Raw genomic sequence first — 16,402 nt, 5'->3', positions numbered from 1 at the left:
CGGAAGGAGGGGAGCGGTGGACCCGCTGCCCCGCCCCGGGCGGGACCGCCGGCGGGAACCACGTGACCAAACAGTCCCCGCAGAGCCGCATTGCGGTGCTGCGCAGCCGCCATCGCGTTGGGCGCAGACCAATGCGGGAGCTGGGGGGTGGCGGGGTGTTCTAGGTGGGTGTTCCCGCTCTGCTTGTTGGTCTTTCCCGACTCCTGGGTAACTGGCACCCAACAGAGGCGGGAGGCGGCCTGGGGTCTGCCCCGCCGTCTCCGCCTAGTGTACGTTCTCCGCCAGTGTGGTACTGGTTCCGGCAGCTCGGTGCCCGCCGTTCCCTCTTGATTCACCAGCCGTCCCCGTACTGGTGGGCCGGCCGCCTGCGGTAATGGTGCGTAGAAAGTGACCTTTCTTGAGTTTGGGTATGCATCCATACCTGTGCCTGACGCAGCTGGTGCGGTATCAGCGCTCTGTGGCGCAATTACTGGGGTTTCCTCACCTTCCCTAACGTTCTTGGGGAGAAGCTCCAGAATCTGCTTGCCTGTCTGCTGCCTGGGAATACTGCTGCCAGGCTCCTCCACCTCCTCGTTTCTCTTTCAGTCGCCTCGGACTGCTGAGGTCCGAAAATCCTTCCCGTTAATCCCTCGAATCAACGATACTTGCTTTTACACTGTATATAATTTAACTCCAGGTCTGTTTATTTCTGGTAAACTTGTTCCTATCCTTAACAAAACAGCCCAAATTAGTTTCGGAACAGCAAGCCCTTAAATTCGTTTCACAAGGGTCAATTTTCTGTCCTTCTTTCAGTTCTATTCCCTTGTCACCCGTCCTTGGGTTCCTTACCCAATGTCTCTATCTGACAGTAATCAAAAACAATACCCAAGAGTAACTGATGCTGTAGGAATTTGCACTGTATTCCTACACTTCCATCTTACCTTTGCCCCCACAGTTAACACCTATATTGTCTTTAACCCTGTATTCTACTCCTAATGTCTTAATTCCACTGCTTTCTTTTGACCTGTATAGACACAGATGCTTCAGCCAATTATATTGCATACCTTTGATTTATTTTTTCTTTGTAATTTCTTAGATTTCATGACCCTTCAAGAAATAGCTTTCCTAATTTACTAAGCAATTTCTTCCTACCTTAATTTCCCTTCCCTGGCGAATTTATTGGTATTAGTTATCTTCCTCCTCAAGGCAGTTTTCCTCTATCCGACTCTTTATTCCCATTTCAACTAGTTTTCACTCTGGAATCTATTATCTGGTAATTGTTTGATAATCATCATCTCAGGTGCTAAGCTGATCTCTGCTCAGCCCTTGGGTTCCTCCTTCCTTGTTGACCAGGCTATCCGTCCTTAGTTCTGTCAGGCTCCAATGAGAGTGATGAGGGAAAGCTAGCGTTTGCTGTAAATAATTTGCAGTAACAACCAAGAAGAAATTTGAAATATTTACCACAACTAGGTCTCGGATTGCAGTTAGATGGCTTCCAAAATTCCTCTCATGTTTTACCTGAGACTTGTCCATACACAGACCTTCTTGTACCGTTATTAGAAAGTGACTGAAAACTGCTGCTAGAGGTGATAACCCACAGGGTGAAGGAGGCTGCTTTGGCATGTTTTTTTAGGGCATGTTAATGCCACTAAAACATGGTCACCTTAGTATCCTGAAGATACCTGTTAAAATTTTTTAGCCCCAACTATGCAAATTCAGTAAGAGTTGCACCAGTTTTATTACAAATGCGTTTGATTTGCTCTCTCTGCTTATCTTTGAATTTGTTTACAGAGGAGATACAATGGTGTCTGGATCCCACATTTGTCCTATAAGCATCAAAGCTGTCAATCATATTGTAGATTATTCGGATTACTTTTATTGCTAATATTTTAAAACCAGAACTTCTTGCAATTTTACTTAAATAGACTTTTTTGTTTACAGGTGTAGATTAATAGACATTCGCAGCGGAACAAACAAACAAGGATACTCCAACCCTTTCAGTGTAGTGCACTGACAAACAGATCCAGCCATGCCTGCAGAAAGGGAAAGTGATATGGAGAGGATTGGCCTCTTCAGTGAAATGGGTTATGTTACCATTGGAGACAAAATATGTATCCACGTTATATGCGTAAGTGCGTTTAATTTAATCTCTCTTTAACGATACGCACTTCCCCTAGTATCTTTCTACTTTCAGAATTGCATTTTCTAAATATTTTTGTTAGAAGGAACTGATTTTCATTACATACTCCTTGCTCAGACCTACATTATTTAGAGAAAGGCTTGATATGCTGGAATGAATATATTGAAGAAAGGAAAAATACAGTAAAACTGAGTAATATGTATACATAATGGATTGATAAAATGTTTCAGTGTATGCATTTCTTTTCAATATTGATTTTCCTGTAAGTTACCAGTATTTCCCGCTTTTGTGGAAAAACAGTAGTGTTTATTGGTTGTGCTCTCTCAGCAGGTTTTCTGTTACTCTGATGATTGCATTGGTCATTTTTAATAGTGTTGCATATTTTTTTCTGTTCTGCTATGATTCTTGTGTGATATTCCCCATCCTGTCCTTTAAAATAACATTCTGCTTTTCTTATTGTTTCATGGGAATACTCACCAAGAAAAGGTAATTTTTGAAATAAGTAAGGTTACAGAGATTGACCCTCTGCAGATTCCTTTAACGTGATAAACACAAAACAATCCTGACTTCTCAGCACAGACATTTCTGCTGTGTTGTTATGTCAGTGATGAACATGCCCACCAGAACCCCAGCTGATGCTTTGCTGCTGAGTGTTCAAAACCCAAATGGAGGCTCTTAAGCTCTTCTAGCTGGTCTGTAATCTGATGGAAGAGAAAGATGCTCCTTTTAAGTCTTACTTATTGTTTATAAAAAGGGATTGGCTCTACTTCTGAAACGTAGTCTGGAATAACCAATGTCACTCCATTGCACCTCAAGGAAGCGCAGGAATTAGAAAACTAAAACTAGGTGCTGTGAGCACCTTCTTATAGCATTGTTTTTCAGGCACAACCATTATTTACATGTGTGATTCAGAAGTTAAGTGATCTTTGGTACATTTTTTGAGCCACTCACATGCAGACCTTAGTTCTTTAATATAGGCTAAGAGAACCACTAACATTGAACAGGTATTTACAGTGCTTACTTTTTTAAAGGTCCTTTTAATGAAGCTGCAAACAAGAACAGACAGATGTTACCTGGGGGGTCCAAAACATTGTCAGCTCTGCAGGCAGGTTATTTTGATCCTCAGTTTGTGCGGGTTTTTGAAGCTGAAGCCTACTCAGACCCTGTTCGGCTACGGAGACGCTATAGAATGACAGAATCAAAGAAAAATTTGGGCACAGCTTTCCTTCCAACTGATGGAGACAAATGGCCGTAAGTGTTAGGGTAATGTTTTAAATTGTCATATTCTGAAGATGTGACTGAAGCCTGGGCCTTTCTCCATATGTTCTCTCTTATTTTGTTACTGGCATATAAAAAGCCACATACAGAACTGACATTTAAAGAATATGAAATAAAGTATTTGAGAACTAGGAAACGCCAAGGTAAATGTCTGTGAAATATCATTTTGCCCCTTTTTTTTGAATGTGAGTTTATGAATTCCCTAAATAAAGAGAGGGTAATGAACAGGAAGGTTAGTGCTCTGTGCAAAGATGACAAATGTTATCCTGGCATTCTAATCCTGTCATTCATTAATGGCCCTGTTAAGTAGGAACTCACTGAGGTACTTGGCTTTCTCCCCACAATAACTGTGGGCAGTACTAGCAAAGCAGACTATCTTGGCACTCTGGAGTAGCTGACAGATCTCATAGAGGAGCCACTGCTTATTTTTTCTGTTCTGTTTTGTGGTTTTTTGGGGAATAGGGACAGAGAGGTGGTTTTGGGGTGGTTGGGGTTTTTTGTTTTTGTTTTTTGAACCACTGTTCCTGTGGCTTAGTGGACCAAATTGCCATTCATCTATTTAATTAGTTTGTCTCAGTTTTCTCCTAGCAGCTGCATGATCATGTACGTCAAGAGCATGTCATACATTAGTCAGCAAATACTGTTTTCCGAGTTGGTCTTTAAAAAATGGTCTTTATGAATTGCTGCAGTTTTGAAGACAGAGGCATTTCTCCTAAATGGGCAATGCCCCCTTTTACTTTTCTTCTTTGACAACACAAAAAGTTAACCAGTCCTAACATCTCCCAGGAAAAAAATATTTCAGACAGATACCTCATGTTGCTTGCCACTCCATTATCATACCAACACTCTTTAAACTTGTAGGAAAGACTGTCCTGTCATCAAGCATCAAGTCTGTTTAACTGACTCCTCCGGGTCTCTATTTGTGAATTGGTCTCTACCAGTGTTAATTCACCTTGTTGGGGCAAAATTAAAAGAACCCCTACTAAGAATAGTTGTATTATTAAAATACCTTAAAACTTGATGGCTGCTGCCATTGTGTTTCTTTTTCTTTTGTAGTACTGTGAACGTGACTGATGTAGTAGTAGATCCATGGCCATTGGATCTGATCTGACTTTCTGTTTAACTCTTGGGATAGTGGGTTTGTTGTGTTTCTTACTGTGGTTTAGTACACTAACTATGGAAGCCTGAGAGTATTGCAAAACATTATCAGGTGCTTGTTACTAATTTTAGATGTGACTTGGCACCTATATATGGAACCATAGGAGGACCGTTTCCATACTTTAGTGCTCAACGAAAATCCAGAAAAGATATGTTCCACCTGGGAAAGAATTTTTATACAATCCAGGAAAGAAAGGAACTGGATATGGGTACTTCACAATTCGCTTCTTGCAGAGTATTTTATTAAATGTTTGTGAGTACAACGAGCACCTAAGTAATTAATTTTGTCTTTTACCAGTTATGCAAACCTTACCATAGGTGAACAATATCCACACAAACCTGATGGGTATGATCTAGAAAGAATAAATGCAAAGGTAAAAATATTTGCCTTAATTATCAATTAGTGTCATGATTATTTATTACAATTCGAATGAACTTGTTACTTGTGCTGTTTCCTTTCATTTGAGATGAGTAATGTCTGCTTACGAAGTGCAGGAAGGAAAACAAGTTAATGAGCATCATGTACAAAAAAGATTTGGGCATTGTTCATTTATTATTTTTTCCTTGAGGCATTGGGTGGTATCCTACATAAGTTCTTCTGCACATGATTTGACATTATTTTTTTTTATTTGGAGACATTAAGCTACGATGCAGTAATGACCAAGCAATGCCAATAGTGAGAACATTAATACTTTTGTGCTGCTGTTAAAAGATTGGGAACTCATTATCCTAGGTGCTATATAAAAAAAACGTGTTCCTTTTTTCACATAAGTTTACAAATATAAGATAGCTCATGAATTGCTTGTATTGATTTTAGTTATCTCGTATTATTTCCATCATGTGTAGTGAAAAATAGCAGCAGGAGGACATATGTTGGTCTAGGACAACAACAAGTTTCAAAGCTACCTTCATTTGAGCCAAGTTCAGTTCAAAACTAAGCATTCAGAACACAAAATGAGAACAGAGGAAAGAGGGAGGTGAGATGGTTTCTGCTGGTGGAGAAAAGCAATTTGCTCTGATTAATTAGCATGAATTGCCAAGTGATAATGTATTGCTGATGGTACATTATGTGCTTGTCTTGTAATTGTTGGGTAATGTTTTAACCTATTTTATTTTGAAATGGAATCTGGGAAGAATAGTCAACATTTCCCATGGCACAATGAACCGATTCTCAGAGACGGTTAGTAAGGTGCTCAGAGTCTGGGTGCTGTAGTGGCCAGGGGTCACAAATGTGAGCAGCTGGGATGCATGCATATAGAATGTTTAAGCATTATATATGCATGCATGTCCAAGACAGAGGTATACCATACTGTTAGACACATCTTAGATGAACAGTGCTTTTCCTGACATTTTCTCAACATACTTTTGTAGTGATTGTTGTGCTTCCTGCTCAGTAGATCGACATTCCATTGTACATGGTGGTGTATAAAATACCTTGATTATCAAACAAGAGCAAAGAAAGTTAGAGTTAACATTATCCAAGAAATAAATTAAAATTATTTCCTTTTTTCTATTAGGATAACATACAGTAAAAATCTTCAAGATTTGTTTTACCAGTATTCTACAATTTTCCTAAGTATTTGTTTTGCAGAAAGCACGAGAGCTACATAAACAATTGCTTAAAGGAGGGCCTTTCAAGTTAAATCTATATCCCCAGGAGTATTTTGATGCAAATCCCTACTTTAATGATAAACCTTTGCCACCTGTGAAGAAAGCAGTTCCAAAAAAGCCAGTTGCACCACCTTTCAAACCAAGTTCTCCTGGTAAAAGGTTAGTTAGTTAAATATTCAGATATTTCTTGTCAAAAGCTTTGCATACTGCATTGAGTATAACATTATTAAGATAGCAATAAATATTTGCTTTTGTTATTAATTTCTTATTTTTCTTACAAAAGATAGTATTCCATTTACTTAGTTTCCAGTTTACAAAGCAATGTATTCTCTCATTTGGAATCTGATTTAGAATTTGCCAGCTCTTCAGTAGCTAGGAGAAAAAGAGGAAAGGGATATAAACAAATATACTTGAAGGGCTTAGAAGACAAAAGAAATAAAGCCTGGAGTTGATATGAAGGATATATAGGGACATAGTTCATTGGTTCCAGTTGTTTAGTGTCATTATTTATGGTTTTGCATTCCATAGAGCTCCATCTTGGTATATTTTTTGTGATGAGCTACTAAATTTATGCCATTTCATCTTAGGCTAGAACTGAGTTTCACATTGAAATGGGTCTAAGATGCATAAATATCTTTCTTAAATGACTTAAGATACCTAATACAGTAACACTTCTTAATTTGTCCCTTTTCAGTCCTTCATTTTGGAGTTCTGTTGTCAATCATTTGATACTGTGCTCTGCTAAACACTGTTTTCCTAATATTATGTCCTCCACCCTTTACTTATTCGACTGACATTGATTAATCTGAGGGAGATGATGGTAGCAAGAAAAATATAACTATTCAGAAAGAGACAGCAAAAATACTTACAACAAGAATAATTGTGTTGGGTGGATATGAGGCATTTGAGAGTTTTCAGAATGGGACTCTGTTTAGAAAATTTAGCTGCTAGAAAGTCAGCACTGCATCTGGCTGACAGGGCTGGTGATCTTCCTCCAGGCTTCCCCATCCTTCACACCATATAGTCCCCATACTTCACACCATATATTTAAATTATCTGTACTCCCAAGCCACTGCATATTTTCCCGCTCTGCTGTGTAAATTCTTATGGGCTAAATTGATATATTTTGATTGAATCACTTACTCCTGCACTTTTCAGGAACAGGAGGACTGTGGCATTTTGCTGTGCTTGTGGATTGCACAGAATTAATCATGTCTCTGCATGTTTTTAAACTGAAATTTGCCACTCTTGTAGTACTAGTGGACATGTTTCAGGAAAAACAATGGTGTATTTAATCCCATGTGTCAGAAATCTGATTGGTACTGGTGCCCAAGCCTGCTGTACATGAACAATCAGGAAACACCAGTACAGCACATGGCAAACTGATAGTGACACAGGAATTCTCAGATTTTGCCACAACATAGCTCATTTTAGTGAGTTATGTTTCTACTTTTTTGACACATTTTTAATATCCTTTCCTCAAAATCCAGGCTTAGAAAAGAAATTGAAAACTAGGAATACATCAAAATAATGACTAAAATTTTCCTTAAAGTTTCCAATGCAAATTTAAGGCATATTTGGTTTTTTTATGTATACATGGTGCAGTCTGTTATTCAGTATCCTCACTTGCTTTTGCATGAGAAATATTTTATTTAAGTCAAGTATTTTAATTATATTGTAGATTGTCTCTTGAAAAATTTATTTTTTTTTCAGCCTGGGGGCATGAAAGCAGGCACATTTGATCCATACCCAAGCCATTCCACTGACCCTTATATAGTAAAAAAGCCTCAGACTGCAGAACTACCAAGGAGCAACGGATTTTTCAGCCCTCCTCCAGGACCAAAAAGCAGACCTGTTACAAGCATAGTAACTTTAAATGTCTCAAGGTAAGCTCCTTCAATTTGAGTTCATGCTTCATGTATACTGTCTACCAGAAGTCATTACCACAGCTGTTCATTACTGTCTAAAATAACTGAAGAAAGGAATTACTAAGAAAAGGATGAGAGATATCTAAGGAGCTTAGCTTCTAAATGTATTCCTGCTCTGTTCTGTTAATTCAGTTTGCTTCATAAGGCTGAGCATATCATAGAGACCTTTGAAATCATGCTATACAGATGTCACTCTGAAAATTTATTTTATTAATTGTAAAAATACCAGGGAAGTTCAACAAAATACGTTGTTTCCCTTGTTTATGGAATGAAATTGGTCTCCCTCTGCTGGCAAACATAATACTAGATAATCTAAACCTGTGAAGCTTTTGAAACAAGAGTACCCAAAGTGGATTCCTAAGCACAAACATGTCACTGTGTAATGTTAGAAGAGATTTATAGTACATACATACATAGTAGTGTGGTAGATTAACATGTAATTCTATACTTTTTTATGTTACTAAAATATAAACCTTAAATTTATTTTCTGCTTTTGGCTCAGTTGTAATTCAAGCAGGAATGAAGACTGTGTTCTTCAAAGTTATATAGATAAATTACTTTCAAATGTAGACTTCTAAGATTGCATGCAGAACAGCTAGACATATTATTTTGCATGCTCCATGAATAATAACAAATGTAGAAATTCTTGATTAAAATTTGAAAAACTGTCATAGAGAAATCTGCTTCACATTTGTGATTTGTCTTTTACATATCATATGTGAAGAAGAAATACACCTCCCTTATTCGCCCATTTATCTGCTTTATTTCAGCATGAATTGACAATTGTGTATTCAATTCTTAAGTTGCAGGGATAGTTTGAAATTTTTATTTACACTGATATGGCATATTACTTCATGTTACTTTCCAATACTAATGGAAAGTAAGAAAGAATTGAAAGTAACTTCTTGGTACACCAAAAAGTGTGTTAACCAGTAACACTGATGTAAAAAGTACAACCTTTCATGTATGCTTGGGTGCTTTTGAACGAGCAAAAGGGAGTAAGATTGGTATTTTGGTCTGCTTAGACTTCTTGTCAATGTGTTTGCTTTTGTGTTTTATGAATAGAGTAAAAATTCACAAATAGAATAAAAATTCACATCCCCAAATGAAATATTTTTATTATGAAAAAACCCTCTAATTGTATGTGAAATAATAGGTTTCAATATTGGAAGATTCACTGAAGATATTCACTGATTGTGAAGTATCACCATGTTATCACTGATGCAATTAGGATGGACTCATTAAAAATATTTGTAAAGAGAATAGTTTCACATATCCAAAATTCCGTAGAGACAAATAAAACTTCGTATTTTAAATTCTCTACTAGTATTCCCTCCTAAGAATTTTAAAGAAATGTATTTATTTTTGGTTCATTATTCCTAGGTTTAATAGAATGAGAATTGTGAAATGAATTTCTTATAAATATGAAGCTCATAACTCATAGATTTTAGGAAATGTGATAAGACATTTTCCAAATAATCTGTTTCCCCACTGAACTACAGCTCAGTATACTTTCCAGTGGAAAGCTTATCTACTGATATTTGGACCATAATCCTATAATTGGATTTGCTAGTGTAGATTCTTTGTCACACAGAGCTTTATAGAAGTAACTTTGACTTCATGAGAATGCAAGCCATTAAATCTAATTACAAGACTGGCAGTACCAGGTTTTATTTTTACAAAACTCTTTTTTCATTTTACAAAAACTTTTGTAATTTATATTCTGTAAAAAACAAGTAATTTTCTGCTTATTTACATTTCAGATCACTAAATGTAAAGAACTACAAGACTGCACAGCTGGCATCTTATTAGGTACAAAAGGTCAAATGAAGGGTACACTTTCTAGACTCTATAATAAACAGTCCAACCTGTTTAAATATTGAGAATGAAATCTTTTGTTTCTAAATATAAAGCTTTAATAAATTCTTTAAGATCATTTATTTATTAAGTCTAGGGTTGTATTTTTATATACATTTTAAACTTATTGCTTGATTGGAATTTTTAAATTTACTTTTAGAAACAGTTCTTTTAGAAAACAGTGTACTTTTTGAAACGGTTTTGGACACAGTTCTCTAGATGGAGTCTCCCAAGAGCAGAGCAGAGGCACAGAATCACCTCCCTCAACCTGCTGGTCATGCTTCTTTTGATGCAGTCCAGGATATGGTTTAGCCTTATGGGCTGCCAGTGCACATAGCTGGTTCATTTAGTTTTTCATCCCCAAATACTCCCAAGTACTTCTCTGCAGGGCTGCTCCATTCCACCTCCCAGCTTGTATTTATACTGGGGTTTGCCCTGACCCAGGTGCATGACCTTGTTCTTGGCCTTGTTGAACCTCAAGAGGTTCACACAGACTGACTTCTCAAGCTTGTCCAAGTCTCTCTGGATGGCATCCTGTGCCTCAGGTGTGTCAGCCACACACTCATCTTGGTGTCATCTGCAAACTTGCTGTGAGTGCACTTGATCCTCTTGGCCTATGTCATCAATGGAGATATTGAAACAGTACTGATCCCAATATGGACCTCTGAGAGACACCACTTGTCACTGATCTCCATCTAGAATTGAGCTGTTTATCAACTACCTTCTGGAAGCAACCATCCAATCAATTCCTCATCCACTAAACAGTCCACCCAGCAATTCCGTATCTCTCCAATTTAGATAGAAGGATGTTGTGGGGGATCATGTCTGAGGCTTTACAGAAGTCCCAGATAGATAACATCTGTATCTCTTTCCTTGTCCACTGATACAGTCACTCCATGATAGAATACCACTAGGTTGGTCAGGTAAGACCTGCCCTTGGTGAAGCCATGTTGACTGTCTTGAATCACTTTCCTGTCCTCCATGTTTCTAGGAGGATGTTTCATGATGTTCCCAGGCACAGAGTTAAGGCTGACAGGTGGGTAGTTCCCAGTATCCTTCTTTCTACCCTTTTATAAAATTGGTGCAGTGTTTCCCTTTTTCCAGTCAGCAGGGACTTCACCTGACTGCTATGATGTTTGAAATATTATGGAGAGTGGTGTTAAAAGATGTTAGGATTAGCAGCTAACTTGCTTAGCATTAGTAACTGGATTTGCTGCAGTCTTAGGTGGCAAGCTGTGGACTTTCACCTAGATATGCTTTGGTCCAGGATAGAGTTTGTTTTCTTCCTAGTAGGTGGGACAGTGCTGTGTTTTGGATTTTGTGTGAGTAATGATAGTAACACACTGACACTTCAGTTGTTGCCAAGTAAACCTTATTTTGAGTCTAGGACTTTTCAGTTTCCCCTGCTCTGCCAGTGAGGAGGTGCACAAGAAGCATAAATAAGAAGATAAAGAGGCTACAGCCATCAGTAGAAGCTGCAACTCAGTTAATGGCCTACCTGGGGTCAGAGTCCGATAAGACCCACGGCCAGGAATCACTGTTGGACTAAAAAGGTGTGTGAAGAACATAAGGAGAGTGTGTGAGGGATGGGTGTATAAATTGTAAGGGTATAATTGCCCAGGGATTTCTTTATTTGGGGTTCTTCTCTGGAGGACCTGGTTTGACCTGTTATTTTGAGCTGTACCTACTGAATAGATTATTTTCTTGTATAATATTTGATACCTGAGATTTTGCTCCAGGAAACCTAGAGTAGAGCTTGGAAGAAGAGGAGGTACCTGAGAGTGAGAGTGTGTGTGGTCTAAAGAGGCACCACTGGTCCTGGATTCAGAGGCTGTGAAGGGACTCCGGTCCTACCAGTTAAAGTCTCAGTGTGGTGTGAGTGCCACTCTTTGAACAGTGTATGAAAGCTCAGTCAGCAGCTTCTTCCTTCATTCCCTCAGGACTCTGGTATGCATCTCTTTCTGGTCCTATAGACTAAAATACATTCTAGTTCCTTGGGTGATCATGAACCTGGTCTTCTCTTACAGTGGGAGGGACTTCGCTCCCTCAGTCCCTGCCTTGCTGTCCATCCATGGTAGAACAACTACAACTTATACTTTATTTCAACTATAATGTTGTGTAAGAACTATTTTTAAAATATATGTTTTTTAGTTTTGATGACCTCAAAGCATTAAGCATTGTTCAAAACCAGACCACAAGCAAGCTGTTATGAATGGAGTCACCTCTATTTACAAACATCTGTTTGCTGCTCCTCCTCAAGTTTTTGACAACACCTAAGTGCTGCTGTATTCTCCCAAGAGCAGCTTAATTTCACTTTGTGTACATGGAAGGTTCGTAACAAATTTGATCTCACTCTCAAAATAGTTACTGTCCCAAATGGAACTGTGATTTTAAATGTACAATTTACCTCCAACTTAGTAATCTTTGTCAGTTTTTTTTGTGTAGTCCAAGAAATTTTGTCATGTAAATCAAAGCTAATTTATTATAAAAATTTTAAAAATACTCAGTGTTTATTTATCTGACCTATTACATGACAGCAAAATATCTTTATTAATTTTTATTAAAGAATTATTGTACCATTGTAGAATATTAATGAAATGTATCCTTACTGCTGTTCACAGGATGTCTTAAAGAAATTCTAGACTGGCTTCACATTTCCTGGCATCAATGAAAATAGAAATACAACATGAATTGTTGGTCAAGTCTTCCAGCCTGTGTTTAAGCATGAAAACTCTCACCTTGAGACCAGTATGACTCAACAGTAGTTGAACTTCTTGAACCTCACACAATTTGTCCTCAGCCCATCAATCCAGCCTGTCCAGATCCTCATGTAGAGCCTTCCTACTCTCAGGCAGATCAGCACTTCTGCCCAGCAGGTTGTTATCTACAGTCTTACTGAAGGTTCACTCATTCAGATCACAGATGAAGATACTAAAGAGAATTGGCATCAACACTGTGCCCTGAGGAACACTACTTGTGACTGGCCACCAGCTGGATTTAACTCCACTCACAGCAACTATTTGGGCCAGGCCATCCAGCCAATTTTTACCAAGTGGAGAGTACAACCCATCCAGATACACCATATGGAAATTATGCTTTATGCCTTGTCATCCTGCAGTAAAAATATTCTTTGCAGGTCAGTTAGTTCTTCTGCTCCTACTGTGTGATTATCTGCAAATAAAAGCAACCACCTCTACAATTAACAGAGCTTGAAGTTCCCAGGAAGAGCCATTTCAGATCTAACAAGGGAAAACTGAGAACCTTGCTTATTTCTCCTTCTCTGGATTGCCTGAGTCCTGCTGCTGTTCGTGGCACAGGAAATGGTCATCTATGGGAGACTGAGTGTCTGGAAGGTCTCTGAGGAAGCAGCCCAGGCTCCCACCAAGAGTGAGGATCTCAGTGAAACAGGTGAAGCCACCACGGCAACACATGTACCTCAAGAGACTTGTGTCACAAGGGTCAGGTGTGGGGACTGGCTGCTGCAGAAGGTGGGACAGCTCCTCATTCCAGCAGCCCTTCTCTCCCTGTGCTGTTTTTCCTCCTGCTGCAGTTCCTCTGCAGGAGGCTGCATCAGCCTTGGCCTATGTAAAGAGCTCTGGTCCCTCACCACAGTGACACTTCCAGATGTGCTGCCCCTTCTGAGACATCACGGGTTGCGGTGCCTTTGCAGCACCAGGGTCTCAAGGGGATACAGTCTGCAATTCAACACAGGTTAAGTGTCATTGCTACTCACAGAGCACCTGTATGGCTGACCTACATGGGAAACCTTTGTTTGGAAAAGCAACTGCTAACATACATCATTGACATTGTTTTGAAAAGCTGTCAAAGGTAAAATGTGGTGTTTTCCGTTTTTTAAAAATTTTTATTTTACTTATGATCTGTGTCAGGCTTTTATCTAACAATTAATTAGTTACAGTTAAATATATTTCTAAATACAAATCTATTTCTAAAAATTATAATGTTTAAAAATATTTAAATAATACTGCAGAAATACTAAAGACTGACAGGATTTGTGGATGGAAGAAACAAATACAATCTCAAACTTTTCATTGCACATTCAAGTTGTGTAGTTATTTCTTTTGACTTTTTCTTTTTTTTTTTTTAATAGGAAGAGCAAAAGTGGTGGGAGATGTTGAAAAATTTGGGTTGTTTCTGTTCAGTCATGGGGGCTTGTATTCAGTGCTTATGCTAAAAGTTTATGCGTGTACTTCCAGCATCAGAAGATTATAGTTCCGCAGTCCTAACAGAGGCCTGGTAATGGTACATTTGAACATGTTTTGGAAGGATAGTTTGCAATTACGTAGATAAAAGAGTTAAGTTGGGATCATGACTCTCAGTCCTTAAGAATGGCATAGGCTGAAATAGTCAAGGTTTTTCAGCTCTCCAAATAATTCTCACATGTTTTTTTGGAAAGTACAAAGTGAAACTGCTTTACACCTGTCGAGGGACAGCTGAAGAGTTTTAGTTGCTGGAATTAGCCCAGCAGCATTAACAACAACAACAAACATAAAGCTCTCTTTTAGCTACTTACTTTCCAGAATATTTTTTTTCCTGTGGCAGCATAAGGGGAAAAACAAGTTTTGTCTGATAATTGAGCATCCATAAAGTAATAGAACATAAAATCTGTCATTGTAATCTGTCCCCCACTTCCAATGTCGGAGGGCTTTTTTGTTCCTATTCTAACATTAATGGCAATGTTTCTTCAGTATTCTTACATGAACTAGAATCAGAACCTTTTACTGGGAGTTACTGAGTTACTGATGGAGAAATTTGCCCTTAAAATTTAGGAATGGCTTATTGATGGTTGATGGTTTTCGATTTTTGAACTGGACATTTCAGCTTGTCCTTAAGTTACACTAGCAAATCAGGCTGTTTTATGAAGCATAATTTACAAAAATTTACAAAATTTTATAAATTTACAAATTATGCCATGAAAGGTGAGGAAGACAGAAGGCTTTGTTCCCAAGCAAAAGTGCATGAGGAAGAAGAATGAACTAGTGATGCAGAAAAAAGTCAGTGTTTGCATAAATGTAAAAAATAATTTTCCAGGCTCATTTATTTCATGATTCTGGTATACAGACATTGAAATAGTGGAAATTTCTCAGAATATTGCTTCTTATTTGCCATGGGAAGACAGAATCAGTGAGACCAGTGAGTTCTAACCATTGGTATATATAGAAACTGGCATACACGGCACATCAGGTTAGGCATTACCAAGAGTCTGTGTGTGAATCTTAGTCAGGGAGAGAGTAATTCCTGAGGTGGAGAGACCATTTGCTTGACAGTATCTTCAATGGTACTCTGCTGCCTGTTTGTGCCATCAGAGGGTGTGTGTGAGCTATATTATTCTTTGTATCTATCAGCATTGTGGTCTTACTGGATTTCTTAAAAACAGGTAAGGATGGTAGGACAGTGACAAAAGCCTTCTGGAGCTGTCAACTTCTGTTAAATAAACAAGATCACTATTTGAAACCTGAGAATAAACCAGCTTTCTTTGAGAGAAGCATCTAGTCCCAGATTTAGGGCACACAGAGAAGGGATATGGAAGTCTGGGCCTGAAGACAGTATGATCATTCTAAAATTCCTGATGTACATGTTTATCTGAAACAAGGCCAGAACCTTATTTTTTTTTAAAATAAACTGTATGGTGCACTTCATTGTATCTAAAGACACATCAGGAAATTGACCCAGGAAAGGTCCTCTGTATTTCTGCAGCAAAGAAAACCATGAAAAATGACAGAACGTTCTTCCTGGATTCTTATGCAATGTCAGGAAAGTTAATGCTCCACAAAGTCACAGAAAACACCAGTGGGTGATTAGGTAATTGGCTGCCAAATGAAGAATTGTTTTAGCCAGTTTGAGTTAGCTTGGTGTTAGCAGTCAGTTGGAGATACAACCTTCTTTCTCTCATGACCTGTTTTCCATATCATATTTACTGGGTTGTAGAGATACAAACTTACCTAAATTGTATCTCCAAACACAACAGGCTTCTTAAAAGCATCTAAAAATCTTCATAAGAGATATAAGACAGGAAATGATAAAATAGAGGAGCATCTGAAAGTTTCCAGAAACCTAGGAATATAGCAGATGAAATTCAGGAAGCACTGGCAAGTTAAATGAGGACCGGAGCCATCAGTATTCTGAGATGCAGGATTTGTTTAGCAGTGTGCAGTTACCTGAGTAAGGAAAGGCAGTGAGTTATGAGATGGTAATACTAAATTTTGATGAATAATACAGTGTTTGAGGAACAAAAAACCCCAACGACTTCCAAAAGGTATTGATTTTATACAACAGATTCAAAATATGAAGAAATCTATGAAGTGTTCTTGACAATTTTGAGGCAGTTGAGCGAGCTTGGAAGAGCTGATAGAATCCATAGTTCAAGCCTCAAATTTTAATGGTGATCAGAGAATAAAAAATGGCAAAAAAGTCTGGTAGAAGCAGCTTAACA

At 38.3% G+C, this 16,402-nt stretch overlaps 1 protein-coding gene across 1 annotated transcript; it reads left to right on the top strand.

The window, feature by feature from the left end:
* The first annotated feature begins 166 nt into the window (after positions 1–166).
* Positions 167–9,957, top strand: C4AH4orf47 (chromosome 4A C4orf47 homolog). Its single transcript, XM_030450021.1, is given in 9 exon segments — positions 167–376; positions 1,921–2,105; positions 3,151–3,370; positions 4,628–4,698; positions 4,701–4,764; positions 4,854–4,929; positions 6,147–6,324; positions 7,878–8,052; positions 9,858–9,957. Coding segments are annotated over 8 exon segments (930 nt in total). The 5' UTR covers positions 167–376; positions 1,921–2,008; the 3' UTR covers positions 9,907–9,957.
* Positions 9,958–16,402: the final 6,445 nt, after the last annotated feature.

Source organism: Calypte anna, chromosome 4A (genome assembly GCF_003957555.1).
Source record: "Calypte anna isolate BGI_N300 chromosome 4A, bCalAnn1_v1.p, whole genome shotgun sequence".
NCBI classification, from domain to species: Eukaryota; Metazoa; Chordata; class Aves; order Apodiformes; family Trochilidae; genus Calypte; species Calypte anna.
Note: the sequence above shows the minus strand (reverse complement) of the source record. Positions and strands in the feature narration are given on the sequence as shown.